This window comes from Pimephales promelas, chromosome 19 (assembly GCF_988280905.1).
Source record: "Pimephales promelas chromosome 19, fPimPro1.hap1.1, whole genome shotgun sequence".
NCBI lineage: Eukaryota > Metazoa > Chordata > Actinopteri > Cypriniformes > Leuciscidae > Pimephales > Pimephales promelas.
In genome coordinates, this window is record NC_142787.1 from 25,279,857 (window position 1) to 25,294,927 (window position 15,071).

At 39.0% G+C, this 15,071-nt stretch overlaps 1 protein-coding gene across 2 annotated transcripts; it reads right to left on the reverse strand.

Annotated features, from left to right (window-relative positions):
• Positions 1-1,473: 1,473 nt before the first annotated feature.
• Positions 1,474-14,560, reverse strand: nfrkb (nuclear factor related to kappaB binding protein). Of its 2 annotated transcripts, none has more exons than XM_039693929.2 (26): positions 14,431-14,560; positions 13,770-13,930; positions 13,448-13,649; positions 13,224-13,351; positions 12,531-12,702; positions 12,334-12,438; positions 12,190-12,263; positions 11,267-11,351; positions 11,002-11,176; positions 10,791-10,902; positions 10,440-10,566; positions 10,237-10,314; positions 9,164-9,243; positions 9,037-9,083; positions 8,858-8,918; positions 8,579-8,753; positions 8,193-8,299; positions 7,986-8,109; positions 7,318-7,397; positions 6,964-7,178; positions 5,473-5,749; positions 5,153-5,362; positions 3,532-4,299; positions 2,354-2,460; positions 2,095-2,230; positions 1,474-1,998 (listed from the first exon to the last, which is right to left on the reverse strand). In XM_039693929.2, the coding sequence occupies exons 2-26, from the start codon at positions 13,893-13,895 to the stop codon at positions 1,873-1,875; spliced, it is 3,897 nt and encodes a 1,298-aa protein (XP_039549863.2). In that variant the 5' UTR covers positions 13,896-13,930; positions 14,431-14,560; the 3' UTR covers positions 1,474-1,872. The 2 variants fall into 2 exon arrangements, with proteins under 2 accessions (XP_039549863.2, XP_039549864.2); XM_039693930.2 differs by having other exon boundaries at positions 13,770-13,907; positions 14,431-14,521.
• Positions 14,561-15,071: the final 511 nt, after the last annotated feature.

Here is a 15,071-nt window from a genome sequence, read left to right on the forward strand (position 1 = left end):
GCTCTAGCCCCTTCCAGAGCTGAGATATCGAAAGTCAAAAATTCTGCCAGAAAGAAAAAAACGACAGTGGTACCCCTTACGTTTTTTATTTTTTTCGGGCGAAAAATTAAGTTTCTCCAATTTTCCCAAAACTCTGGATTCTGATAGAGGGCCATGAGACTTAGACCTGAGTGCAAAAATGGAGGCTCTAGCCCCTTCCAGAGCTGAGATATCGAAACTCAAAAATTCGGCCCAAAAAAAAACGACAGTGGTACCCCTTACGTTTTTTTTTCGGGCGAAATATTAAGTTTCTCCAATCTTCTCAAAACTCTGGATTCTGATAGAGGGCCATGAGACTTAGACCTGAGTGCAAAAATGGAGGCTCTAGCCCCTTCCAGAGCTGAGATATCGAAACTCAAAAATTCGGCCCCAAAAAAAAACAGACAGTGGTACCCCTTACGTTTTTTTTTTTCGGGCGAAAAATTAAGTTTCTCCAATCTTCTCAAAAGTCTGGATTCTGATAGAGGGCCATGAGACTTAGACCTGAGTGCAAAAATGGAGGCTCTAGCCCCTTCCAGAGCTGAGATATAAAAACTCAAAAATTCGTCCCGAAAAAAAAACGACAGTGGTACCCCTTACGTTTTTTTTTTTTTCGGGCGAAAAATTAAGTTTCTCCAATCCTCTCAAAACTCTGGATTCTGATAGAGGGCCATGAGACTTAGACCTGAGTGCAAAAATGGAGGCTCTAGCCCCTTCCAGAGCTGAGATATTGAGATCCCACGTAGCATTTATGCCATTTTAAATTTCTCAATATCTGAGCTCTGGAAGGGTCTAGAGCCTCCATTTTTGCACTCAGGTCTTAGTCCCATGGCCCTCTATCAGAATCCAGAATTTCAAGAAGATCAGAGCAACTAAAAAGTTCGACCCCCCCAAAAAACGACAGTGGTACCCCTTTCGTTTTTTTTTTTTTGTGCGAAAAAATAAGTTTCTCCAATCTTCTTTAAACTCTGGATTCTGATAAAGGTCCATGGGACTTAGACCTGAGTGCAAAAATGGAGGCTCTAGACCCTTCCAGAGCTGAGATATTGAGATCCCACGTAGCATTTATGCCATTATAAATTTCTTAATATCTCAGCTCTGGAAGGGTCTAGAGCCTCCATTTTGGCACTCAGGTCTAAGTCCCATGGACCTCTATCAGAATCCAGAGTTTCAAGAAGATTGGAGAAACTTATTTTTTCACACACAAAAAAAACGACAGTGGTACCCCTTTCTTCTTTTTTTTGTTTTGTTTTTTTTGTGTGAAAAAATAAATTTCTCCAATCTTCTTGAAACTCTGGATTCTGATTCAGCTTGACTCATGTTTGCCACATCATGGAAATGAAGCGGTAAAAAGCAGGCAAATTATTTGTTTTACATATACACAATTCAATTTCAAGATTCATCCCTAGACTGCAGTAGACAACGGCGTCTGGTGTGAAATGAAGGTGCCATCTGTTTAGGTTTGATATTTTAGCACAATCATTTATTTATTTATTACAATACAAACAGTGGCTACTGAATATCAACAGTACTTGTTAAATTACATTTCATTCGGAGAACTTAAGATATAAAAAGCACAAATAAACAAAGTTGCCTCTGTGTACATTTCAACATCATCTAGAGAAAGGCCATTCACTTGAACCAATTTCAGGTTCACACCAATATTATTTCCGCATCCAAATCATACCTGCAAAAATCTAAACAAAATGACAGAAAAAGCTGAGTCAGGACAAGACCAGTCCTTAGAATCCGACACCGCTTTGCCCATATGCAACTTTCATGGGAAAGCTTTTTCTTTCGAGGTCTATGAATCTTTATGATGTTTTCTCTTAGAGGCTAGAGCTGTGGTGTGTCTCATTGAGGGTCTGGGTTTGTTTTTGGCGACGGTGCAGTAGAGACCACCACTGTTGACACTGTGGATTTCGGAGAGCTGGCGGCTGTGCGCTGTAGCTGCTGAGCCGGTACGGTCTGGATTCGAACCTTGGGTAAAGAAACATACTCGGTTAGAGTTAACACACATGTGTGGTTTGGCTTGTAAAACCAGTTTTAGATTGTTTGGGAGTCAGATGAGTCAACCTGTGTGGCCTGTCCCTGCTGCTGTAGCTGTTGCAGTTGTTGAGCAGTCACAAAGCTGACTGGCTTGTTCCCGGCAATCAACTTGGTGCCTGCCGGCATGGTAGTCAAGATAATGTTCCTCCCCAGATTGCTGATACTAAAAACAGAAGAAAATCAAGATTTCAAATGATTGGGACCTTAAAAACCTGATAGGGAACTAGACTTTGTCCAGCCTGTTTGTTTACTATAGCAATATTAGATGATGAAACAGAATGCTCACTTGGTACTTATGTTCCCTTTAAGTATGGGGGTAGTGACCACACTCTTATTTTTCAAAGGTTGGCTAAGGACAGATAGAGGGACCGTGATCCTCGTGGGAAGCTTCCCCTGAAAAGGGCAAAGATTAGTTTCAAACGTCATCATAACAGGCAATTATGCATAACAAACAGTGGCTCTGCTCCAAAGTCTACTGCATTGATAGGACGCATCCTAACACTTATGATGTGCTACTCTAATAAGCCTTACATATTTGTACCCTTTATTAGATGTAACTAGCCATGAACCAGATTCTCGCCTCAGCGAGGGGACCAATCACTGAACGGGGAGGGAGCAGCAAGACGATGACGATGTCTATTCGACACACCGAAGCAGTTTGTTTATACCTATGGATCAAACATGGCAGCAGACGCAAAGTTACCTTTCGATGCAGCCTTAGATATTGTTCTCTGAATCTCTGAGACATCGTCTTCTTCCTCGTCTAATTTCTGTCGCTCTACATACGTCATCTGGTATAATTGAAATGATTGGCTATGAGCTACGTACAGGCGCATTTGATAGACATTCGTAGCACCCAATAAACAGCTCTGGGCATTCGTAAACCACGCCTCAAATACGAGAAAATGAACATGTGGTTCCCAGACCACGTCTCAATGAGACTTGGGTCTGACTTTTTTCTGACGATTTTTATCCACTAAGCTTGTCGCAATGCACTAATGGGATTGCATTTTCTAGAAAGGAAAGGATACATCAAGAATGCACCAATGATGCTGTAAGTAGGTTCTAGGTTTTGGTTTAGTATGCAATGCACACTACTGTTCAAAAGTTTGTGGCCTGTCATTTACTTCAGCGATTACAATTACATCATTACGCAAGTAGGTGGCGACAAGTGACATAAAACGCTTATATTTGCCATTGAATTATTAATTTAAGAAATTTGTTCAAAAACGCGGATTCATCCAGTAATGAAACTAGTCAAGTATTATGTGTGAATCATTGAATCATTCATTCAACCTGATTTAAAAAATAAATTCAAATGAATTAGGTATTTTTAATATAAACTGCAGCAATTAACATTTTGTCAGAACCCTTAGTAAGTTACATGCTATTTTGTTTAGTTATCACTGGTTTTGAAAGGTGCTGATGAACAGAATCTTGTTCAACACTAAAAGATACACTTACAGCTTGTGTGGCTACTACGGTAGCACTCACTGGCACCTGTCTGACTGTGGCCGCAGCAGTGCCCAAAGAAAGCGTAGAGCCTGTGGTTGCAGGGCCCAGTGTCACACTTTTGGCCCCTCCCACTCCACTGGTGGCTATGGCAACAGTTGCTGCCCCCGATGATACCGTGACAGGCTTTGTACTTGTGGTGGTTGTGCTAATTGAGACAGCCTGACTGTGTTTTTGAGGAATCACACCAAGGTTTGGCACTATTCGAATAGTGGTTGCTGCTTTAGAGTCAGACGATGTGACGGTTGAGAATGTACGGGCCTTGGGGTCAGTCATAGTGACGGCCAGGGCCGGCATGAGGCGGATGGCCGTGTCACAGGCGGCCTTCAGCTCAGGGTGAACTTTAACTAGGGTAGCGGTGCCTGTGGTAGGCACTTTGGCAGACAGGTTCTCAGTTGTTGTGGACGCAGTGGTGATCGAGGTAGGGGGTGAAGGCTGGGATGGAGACACATGTAGCGTGGCAGAGATGCTCTTGCTGCCTGAGCTTGTGGCACTGCTCAGCATTTCTGGGGTGAGTTTGACCGTGGCCATTGGAGATTTAGTAAGGGTTGCCATCATGTCCGGAGTGATGCGAAGTACCGTCTGACCTTTGGCGTCAGTCGTAATTGAGGAGGGGGGCAAGCGGAGCACATCCTTCCCCTGAATGCGTAGGTTAGTGGCGGTGAGAGGAATCCCGGCCCCACTCTGGGTCTTTACACCTAACTGACCAGTGATCGCAACCTGGTTAAAACAAAAGTGAGAGAGATTTGACAGGGAAATAGAAGAGACAATATACTCGGTTATATACTGTGTTTTAATTAGGGATGCACTGATACATTCTAGCTAATAATATAAATAATAATTATTTTTGATATGCCAATAACTGATAAATGGCTAAGATATATATATTTTTAATTTGTTTTGTTTTTTTCATTATACAAGGAAAATGTACATTGACCAAGATATATTTCTACAATAAAATAAAAACATGAATATTATTTTGGTTACAAAATTGGTACCAAACATGTATTGGTATTTCCAGGTCCAGAACATGTTTTTCTTTTTTTAAGCAAACCACCAATCCTGTAAATTAATAATATTGAAATCTGTAGTATTTTTACTAAATCAAATTTTACATTTTAAATGCTGAGTGCATTCAAAGTGAATTTATGCATCATAACATTATAATGTAAAGTATTTATTTTGAGATATTAGTGTTTTTAATGATTAACTTTAAATGAACATTAAAGGACAGCAAATGTAATCTAACTGTTAAAATAAGGGAAATTATGATGTAGATATCCAACATCTGATAAGATATTTATATATATAAAAAACAATTTTCAACGTCCAATAAACAATAAACTGATATATTGTGCATACTCAGTTTAGATAGATACTTCATAAATCCTTCTCAGGAAATTAGATTTGTTACAATAGCAGCAACCACATTCAGTCCTCGCATAGACAACAAACATCAATCTATCTACCTAACTACAATCATAAAACAAAACTTTCACTAAAGCATTTTATACCCCTATAATATATTAACTGAAACATGTACCTTTTGTACATGTACCTTTACAGTTTGTACCTGTTTGATGATATTCTGGCTGGTGACACCCTGCAATACAGTAGTCGATGTTGGTTTGTGTGCTGGGCTGGAGGGGGAGCTCGTCTGAGGTTTGGTTACTGTGACACCAGATGCAAGACCTGAAACAGTAAGACTGGCCTGACCCCGTGAAGCCTGCACCTGAATGGGACTTCCTGCAGACTGGTTTCTTAGTGGTAGAGTCACCACTGCCTGTTCAAAGAAAGACAAACAAGAATGTGACCCATGCATTTGACTGGACAGTGTTGGACCCATTGTCATACACTGAACACAAACATTATTGCTAGGGATCTGTAGTGCACCTGCGTGATGTTCTTTCCATGCGCCACAGTGACCGGCACTCTGATGTGGTGAGGGCTCTGGTGCACTAATGTGGCCGCCTGGCTGGCAGAGGACGTCGGAAGACCAGGCTGTGTAGTGACCACTCGCACCTGAGGCAGAGAGCCAGTGGCAGCCGAGTGTGCCACTACCCGAGTCGCGGGCTGTGCAGAGGCCTGCTGGGAAACCTGTGGACCTGGCTGACTCGAAGACAGCAACGTTCCTAACTGAGACATGGAGGGAGGAGACACCAACAGGACACTGCGGGGAAAAAAGTGAAATTGTGACTATGAAATAAGGTACGCATTGAGGTACGATCACATTAGCAAAATCCAGCCGAATTTCACTGATTAAAAAGGTGAAATAATGCAAACAATGCTGATATTCTGCTGTTACAAGAGATGTTTCGAATCAGAGAATCTAGATATAGCTTTAGAGGAATTGATTTGTTACAAAAACCCATTACATGGCAAAGAGTAATACTAAGAGAAGGTGTTTATCAGTTAAAGGAGTTGGTTTATGGAACAGTCTTCTTATTCAACTTAAGAGCTCTAGAAATATTAATGCATTTAAGAAAAGATATAAGTTAAACATTATGGAAAAGTATAGAACACTTGAATGAAGAACATTAGAAAAGTAAGCAAAAGTGGACGTATAATATAATTTTGATCGTTGAAGTTAAAGTTTTGTGGTTACATGTTATCATTTTTGGTATAATTGTGTCATCTTTGGACATAGTGTTTTTGTTGTAAAAGGGGTTAGGCAAAATAAGTCTTATTTCCCCTTCAGTCAGGTATTTATTTGCATCTAAAATCCTAATGTACTTATTTTGTATTTATTTTTCAAATGTATTTATTATTAAATCATCTTTTCCTTTTCTATTTTTTTCATCGTTTTATGTTTTTCTTTCATTGTATTATGTAAAGGATTTTTGAATTACATATGACCTAAGATTTAATTGTTAAAAATGACCGAAGAAATAAATAAATACAAATAGTGAAGCAATGCATAAAGCACAGCTCACAGAGAAGTCACTTTCAAACCAGGCAGCTTTCTATTGGTCAGTGTGATGGTCCAACTGAACCTGTTGCAAAATCTGCATGGGAAAATCAGGATTTTGCACACAAAAACTTGCAAAACAATGCTAAAAGAACATTATATTTTAGTCCTTTTTGCCTTTATTGGATAGTTCAAATGAGGAGAAAAAGTGATTGGAGGAAAGAGATCACGAGCCAGGACTCGAAATCAGTTCACCCGAAGCACAGCTGAGCCACTTATTTAGTTAAATACTTCAACCAAAACTGACAGTTCTATCATTTCCTCAACGTCATGTTTTCCTCAAGAATCTCAGTGTCAAAAACATTCTTTGGAATTTTCTTCCACGCAAGAAAGTCAGTCTTACGGGTTCCGCAAAGACATACAGTGATGATCTAACTGAACTACACATAAAATAATTCTGTTTACCAACCACTGACCTGGGATTGGTTTTGACGGGTTCTGGGGCGCATACTTTGGTTAGAGTAGCTGCTGTGGGATGGAGGGGCGATTTAGGGGTTCCAGGGGTGCTCTGTGTGGGGGTGGAAGGAGTTTGAGACAAGCTGGTGGATGAAATGGCTACTCCTTCACTGCCTGAGCTCTGGCCAGCCTCTGCAGCACCATTCTTACTGCCTGGCTCCTTACCACCTGCCTTCTACAGTACACACAAACATACACACAAAAACATAAACGTATGCAACAGCCTATGCAAAAATCAGTATGGACCATCATTGACGCTTTACATTTCAAATTAGTGCGACAACAATGACACGAGTGAGTGTGGAAGCACTTACAGGTTTTGGTGCTGGTTTGGGTTTCTGCTGCAGGGCTTTCTTGGCTTTAGCAGCTGCGGCCTGGGCCTGGTGTATTCGCTCTGATTCAAGAAAGATGATTACAGTTAGTGTCTGGATCTGTTTATTAGTATTTTTTAATTATTAAAGCCAGCATGCCAGCTTTTCACTCATAAGCTTTATTTGCATAGTTATTTGGAAATCTAGAAAAGGTCTGGAAGCATCTGGTGCGCAGGGTTATGCATCTCCGCTGGGGACTGTTAAGAGAGAAATGGCCAACTGTATGAAAACATTATTTGATGCAGTGTTCTTTGTAGATGTGTATGATTTGTAAACTAAAACATAAATGTATATATATAAACTTTTTTGGTAATTGAACTAAGATGAAATATAATTGTCATTTTAAATATAAAAAAAACAATAGTATATTTTTAATACTGATATTACACTGTTTTGCTTTTATCTGAATTTGCAGGTTCATATTTGCAAATAGCAGAATATGGAAACCTGACACCGCCTGCTATTCTCTCAGTACTAAACCTGTTCTACTTGTCTGCCATTCATAAGTATGTTCACATTCTGTACCACATTTTGCCTGTGGCAATGAAACCTTATGGCTTTTTTATGTAATGCACATGCATCACTGCAAGGGTCACATGATGGTCGCTTACCAAACTCCTCCTGGCTCCGGTCCCTGTGGAGGTAGATCCACAGCTTGCGGCCGATGTCGTATTTCACACAAGGGTCTTTCTCATAGTGCAGGCGGTCGAGGGCACCACTCACCACAGTGTTCACCTAAAAATGGACAAAATGTGTGAGTGTAACAGTGACTAATGTGTTGTAAGGATAAACACGACAGCATGAAACACGTGTCTCACCTGTGCACTGGTGACATCTGGGGCTAGGAACTGGGAGTCCTTCAGTAACTCACAAATCTCAGCTCTGGTACCTTCTCCGTTAGGAAGCCTGGCAGCAGCATCTCTCACTGTGTGGATGAAAACAGGAAACATTTTCTTTGTTTGACCTCAATTGAAAACTGATATTGCTTTCTGAGAATAATTAAGGGAATAGGGATAGTCAATTTCATGCCAATTCAAACCTATTTTAAATTCTATTTACTGACTGAATGAAAGAATCTCAAATTATCCAAATTCTGTTTTGGGGTGAACTGACACCAGAAATGGTGAAGAAAACCAGGCTCTCATTTACTAAACTATGTAACATCCCTAACAGAACTGCAAATGAAAGAGCAACCAGTGGTTACCAAGAGATAGTATGGTGACATAGGCCGGTCGGTCGGAGCGCAGCAAAGAATGCTCTCGCGCTTTATTGAGCGAGGTCTCCTTGTCAAAAACTCCCTTGACTGGTCCCACCACAGATTCAAAGCCATGCATTCGGTAAGTAAAGGCTTTATGTGGCTGATCATAACGTTGCTGCTCCTAATACAGAAAAATATTTCAATGACAAAAGGAAAAAAAAAACAGACTATGTATTATGCGTTGGCAGGACGCCTCCTCGGGGTAGGTGTGACCCAGGCACTAACCTGCTCTTGAAAAACATGCCTTTCCTCTCCTGTACTAGGCCTCACCACATAGTCAGTCCACCTAATAAAAAGAGAAAAAAAAATGCATGAAATGACAAGCATGTTTGCATAGGTCTCAGCTAAAAAGACAAAGAATGCTTATGTTAAGTAAACACACTGCAATGCACTGTCAAACTCACACTCTGGGTGTTGGAGGAGTGAGTTCTGCGCTTTCCTCACCCTCCAGCTGTTAAAACAAACATGGAACCAGGAATCAGAGAGTGTGCCCTTACATCATCATGGAAAAGCATTTAAGTCGTTTACTACCTTGACAATAACATGATCCTTTGATTCCAGCCACAACTGGCACAGGGCACTCAGATCTTTGTCTCCATCCTGACTCGGACCTGCACAGATCAGTGTGAAGAAATGCACACAACTGGCGGCTTGACTGGAGGTCTTTACAAAACTAATATTCGAATAATTTTTTTTAAGAGAATTGTAGAATACACTATCATTTAAAAGTTTGGAGGGCTCAGTAAGATTTGTTGACAGTTGATGTAACCCATTGACTTCTATAATACTTTTTTATTATATTATGGAAGTCAATGGCTACCGTCAACTGCCTGGTTCACAACATTCTCCAAAATATCTTTTTTTGTGTTCTACAGAAGGAGGAAACTCATATGTCCCGAGGTAAACGGCGTTCGTGAGTTCCAGTTTGTATCCAGCCTCTCACGGAGACTTCAGATGCCTCAACACCTGAGATGAAATGACTAAACGCCTGAGAAGATACGACCCAACGCCGGCGATATGTCATGCTCTAAATTAATACATGATTAACAAACTGTATTTTTTCTATACATTTCTGAAATGCATTTTCTGTGAAGCTGCTTTGAAACAATATGTATTGTGAAAAGCGCTATACAAATAAATTTGAATTGAATTAAATTAAATTGAATATAGGTTTGGAACAACATGAGGGTGAATGATTGATGACAAAATTTACATTTTTGGGTGAACTATCCCTTTAATAAAAGTAATAATGGCTTAAAACAAATCTTACTGAGCCCTCCAACCTTTTAGTTTGGGTAAACTTTAAACAACAAGCATAAAGTCTCATTAATCAAAAAGTGTTGCAAAAAATCTATTTAAAAACAAAATAGCTGTTGGCTTGAAATCTCTACTCATCAAAGAATCTTGAAAAACTAATTTCCACAAAAATATTAAGGAGTATTAAGGAGGAAATGTTTCTTGAGCATGGAATCATCATTTTAAAACGATCCCTGAAGGATCATGTGACATTTTTTACCTTACAAACCCTAACATTATATATAATCTTTAATAATTAAAGAGCATATATTTAGTAGTAGAGGAAGTAGAGGAAAATGTCATCATACATATCCATTTCCATTGCTGGGAGAGTTCCTTGAATTCCACAAATGGTATGAAACCAGTAGGCAGAACCATCACACCAGCTGGAAACAGAGATATGAAGCATAAACCCAAATATCAATATGCATTTCTGAATGTATAAATCATGAATTTATAGCTGCATGAATTTTTCATGAAATTTTTAAAAAAAAATCTGATTCAGGCATACCTTTGCTCTCTCCAGTGAGAAACTGTAGAGCAGGTACAACCAACTCTGACCAGCAGGGGGCCATGGAGAACCAGGGGTTGAGTGCGCTGGCTGGAGATGACTGCCACTGTTGGACTCTCTCCTCCAACTAAGAGCAACCATAAGAGGAAGACAGTGAAATACCATTAAACACCCTTCAGCCCTTCAGCTATTAAAGATTTTTAAATGGATGGTAGTTATGAACAAGAGGCCAAAAACTGTCCAACACACATGGAAAGACCTTCAATACTGTTTGAGAGCTTCCCAGGATGCACCTCACATGTGTCTGAACTTTTGAGCAATACTGTATGTATTTATAGGTGCTGTATGTACCGCAGAGGATGTTGCTAGACTTTCCAGTCTGAGGATGTCTTCAAGCAAATGAAAAAAGCTCATTGCTATCTCTTCCACTCTGTCAGGGCTTGCCTGGGACTCGTCTATGGGCCTTTGGTACAAACGAAACAGATTAGGTCCCAGATCAGCAAGGTATTTAAAATGCTGGTCGTTTTGGACAAAGTATTTTATGTACAGAACAAAGACTTACTCTTCTTTAACGGATTGTGTTGGAACTGTCGGGGTATCATTAAGGCCGGAGTTCATGGAAGCTGCCGACATCGGAACATCACAGACCTCCTCCGATTCCATTTTAATAGGGCGCATCTTTTTCTTCTTCCTCTCCTCCTTTATCTTCTTCTTAGGTAGGGCCAGGTCAAAGACGGCTACAGGCCAAAACACACATAGATTCCCACCCGCTGCAATCATTCATGCATTTTATATTGAAGAGAGTAAACTGAGCCTATTATTCTCACTTGTAACGGATCCTTTCCTGCCGATGTTTACTCGTGACATGATATCACCAAGATGGAGGTCGGAGATCATAAGGTCAGGGTGATCCTAAAAATGACATCAATAAATAAAATCATTACTCATATCAATCTGGCTTTCAATCTTTTAGATGTTCCGGACCCATAATATATGATGATCCTCATGCAGGTCTAAAACTGAAAAGGCAGTTATGACCCAACTTATGCTGTGAAAAATGTATGATGTAAAATGTGGAAATTATTTTATATGTAAAATCATTATTATTTTTTTCTTCTTAGTATAGTGTTTTACTAATGTATAACTTTTTTATTTTATTTATTTATGTAGTTAGTTAATTTAAATCTCAATTTCATTATTTAAATGATTTAAACTTTTTCGCAACGTAACTTCACATATGCTTGAAAAAAGGTCATATAAAAGAATTCAGTCTTCTCTCACCATTTGAAAGAACGCAGATTTCTATCCTTAATTTAAGACCTATTCAAACTGAAATTAAGACATTAATATGTAAGCATATTAAGGCCTTAAAATTATGAGGACAGGCGGAAACCCTGCAATTGACGGAAATCCGTCGTACACACGCTGTAATTAACAGAAATCCGCTGCAGCGATGGAGAACTTTAATCCATAGATATAAAAACCATCTCTGTATCTTTAAATCGTCACATTTAAAAATGACTCTTTACTTTACTTAGCTACAGAAATGGCTTGTTCTACACTTTTGAAACTTGGTGACTTCACAAGTTTCTTAGGTAAAGCAGAGGAAATTATTTAACCATTTTGAGCCAGAGATATGATGGAAAAGGTTACAATAAAATATTATAAGAAACAAAACATTAGTAACATTATACCTGGACCTCAAAAGAGGGACAATTAAAATAATTAATGACCCCTTGAGGCAACTTACTGGCTGACGTTTTCTTTTTTCTCTGTGTCTCTGTAACAAGGTTCTTAGTTCCTTCTCACCCAGCTCAGGCTTGTCTACAAGGAAAATCAGCTTTAGTTTCTTATAACTTCATTTCTGGGGAGCTTTAAAACAGCTTTAACTGACCTCTGGTTTTCATGTCCTGAGTAGAAAGGCTGGGTAGGACCCTGAGAGAGACGGTTGCAGTTGGGGAGGAGGGCGACGGAGGAACAGGCAACCAAGAGGCTGTATCTGTTTACATGACCATAAAACCATCATATTAAATCATCATTACATGAACACACCATGGTGCTGAAAAAGTTCACACACTGCATCACACCCACCATCTTCATCAGATGACACATTACTGTCCCCACACTCTGTTTTCACATCCTTCAGTATGTGAGCCACTCGACGTCTCACCCTCTGCTCCAGCATCTCCTTATGAGAAGGGACAGGGTACCGCCGTTTTACCGCAAGCTCGGGTCCACTACGGACAGCCAAATCCAGCAAATCCTACGTTACAAGAGAAAAACACATTAGTACATCCATGGAGTTACAGCAGAGGTTGCACCAACTATTCAACTATTTTATTTGATCAAAAATACAGTAGAACAGCAATATTGTGAAATAGTAATACAGTTTAAAATATAATGTATTTCTCTCAAAGAAAAGCTGATTTATTAAGCAGTCATTACTACAGTTTTTAGTGTCACATGATCCTTCAGAAATCATTCTAATATTCTGATTTGATGCTCAAGAAACATTTCAGATGAATAACAATGTTGAAAACAGTTGTGCTGCTTATTATATAGAGGAAAAACGTCCAACGGCATGTATTTGAAATAGAAATCTTTTGTAACATTATGAATGTCTTTACTGGCACTTTTGATCAATTTTATGCATCCCTGTTAAATAAAAGTATTAATTTACTTTAAAAAATAACTGACTTCAAACTTTTGAATGGCAGTGTATATGGTGGTGAGATAAACATTGATCATGTAACAGACACTAAATTAGCTCTTCTGTGACTGTACCTTTCTGGAGACCAGGATCTGCTTGAGTAATTTGTGGTAGTACTGTTGAAGAGAGTAGATGTGCCTTTTTTTCTGTGGTTTGGCACAAAGTTGTCTGTACTTGACAACCTCTGGGTTAAAGTAACCATCTACGGAGAGATAGAGAGATAAACAAACTAATATGCGTGAAGTTTTATTTTATAAATGAAAATAGTAGGATTGAAAATAAAGGGAAGGACAATAACCTCTAAAAAGCTTCTGGGCAATGTGTAAGGGGTTTCCGAAGAAGAAATTCTGGTCGTTGAAAAGATCGCTGATGATGCTGTTCTGTTCGGAGTTGTTATTCTCGGAGAACTGAGGCAGGAGTTGACGAAGATGTGTCCGTTGAGCATCTGAGAGAACATCTGTCCATGTGCTCTCACTCATCACTGAAAAGAAAATCTCTGGCTGCTCTCACACAGACACACATGCCCACGAGATAAAGAGATGGTTCAGTTTTTACTCTCATGTTTTCAAAATTGCATGAAAATGGTGGAACTATCACTGAAACGTTGGCTGATAACTCACATCCTCCAGCAAATCTTCAGGAACCCGAACTCTACAGTTTCCCAACATGCACTCTTCCATCACACGACCATCCTGGTCCATTCCAGACTCCAGTGGGTCTGTTAACATGTGATCCAATGCATCCATCTTTACCTAACCCTTCACAGCAGCAAAAACGGTATCTGTAGGTTTACAAAATTAGATATGACGAACAAAGGAAACAGTCTAAATACCTGCAAACTCTACCTGCAGACACCTGAAATGCAATATTTTTTTTTTATTTGTTAATTAACTCAACATTTTATTTATCCTAATAATATGTATACACTTCACATGACTGTACGTTATATACAATTTGTGGTAATGAGATAAATGACAACAAAATCATACTGATCACCCTCCACACTGTCAAGGTACTTTATAATGTTAGCTTGTGTATTATAAAACCATAATTTCCCGTAAAGGTTTATTGACAACTTGTACGTATGTATCTATGAGTATGACACATGTAAGTTAATCATTAAGTTACACTATCTTGATGTTGCTAATTCTGCTACTAGCTAATACAACAAGCTAATACTAGCCCTTGTCAGGCTTTACATCTATTATGATGAAATAAACAAAACGTATCGTTTTATTTGACCTATTTATGTATATCAGGGAAATGTTTAAAGCATCTTACCATGGGTGTTGGTGGAAATTAGGAATGTATATGTTAGCTTGCTCTTCACAAGTACGGTGGGAATAATAACATTGGTGCACATTTCCGGTTTATTGTCCAAAGTTCCGTTCATCTGCTAAAAGGTTTTTAAATATGAATTTTACTGTCTATGGGTGGAAAACACACACACACACACACACTCACGGAAAAAAAATCCACATATTTCTGCATGAATAAAATGTAAACAATTAAATATGCATGTACGCAATTCGAGGATGTTAAAGGAAATGCAAAATTAAGACTTTTATTTTGTATATCCTCATTTGTTGCACTGACTGCACCCTAACTGCACCTAGCGGCAAATATGCAGCATCACGTAGGCTACTAACAAACATTTTCAGCCAAATGTCTTCCCATTTAAAATGTAATAAATATAATAGATCTAATAAAATATATTGGGTAAACAAGTGGACAAAGCTCAACTTTTGACAGCTGTCTGAAGATTTCAAAAATTGAGATGAAAAAACGTCATAGATTAAGCACTTGTTCAACCATACACATTCTTTGCATTGGATTCATTCATCATTACATATAATTTCACAATATGTAACCAAATAAATAAGATAAGGTATTCACTGATCATTATAACCTTTTCTTCTGTC

Coding starts and splice junctions, on each gene's coding strand:
- nfrkb (XM_039693929.2), bottom strand. CDS start 13,895: ATGGATGCATTGGATCACATGTTAACAGACCCACTGGAGTCTGGAATG. Junction 7,398..7,985: donor CCGGAGCCAGGAGGAGTTTG/GTAAGCGACCAT, acceptor TTCTTGAATCAG/AGCGAATACACCAGGCCCAG. Junction 4,300..5,152: donor GCCAGAATATCATCAAACAG/GTACAAACTGTA, acceptor TGTTTTAACCAG/GTTGCGATCACTGGTCAGTT.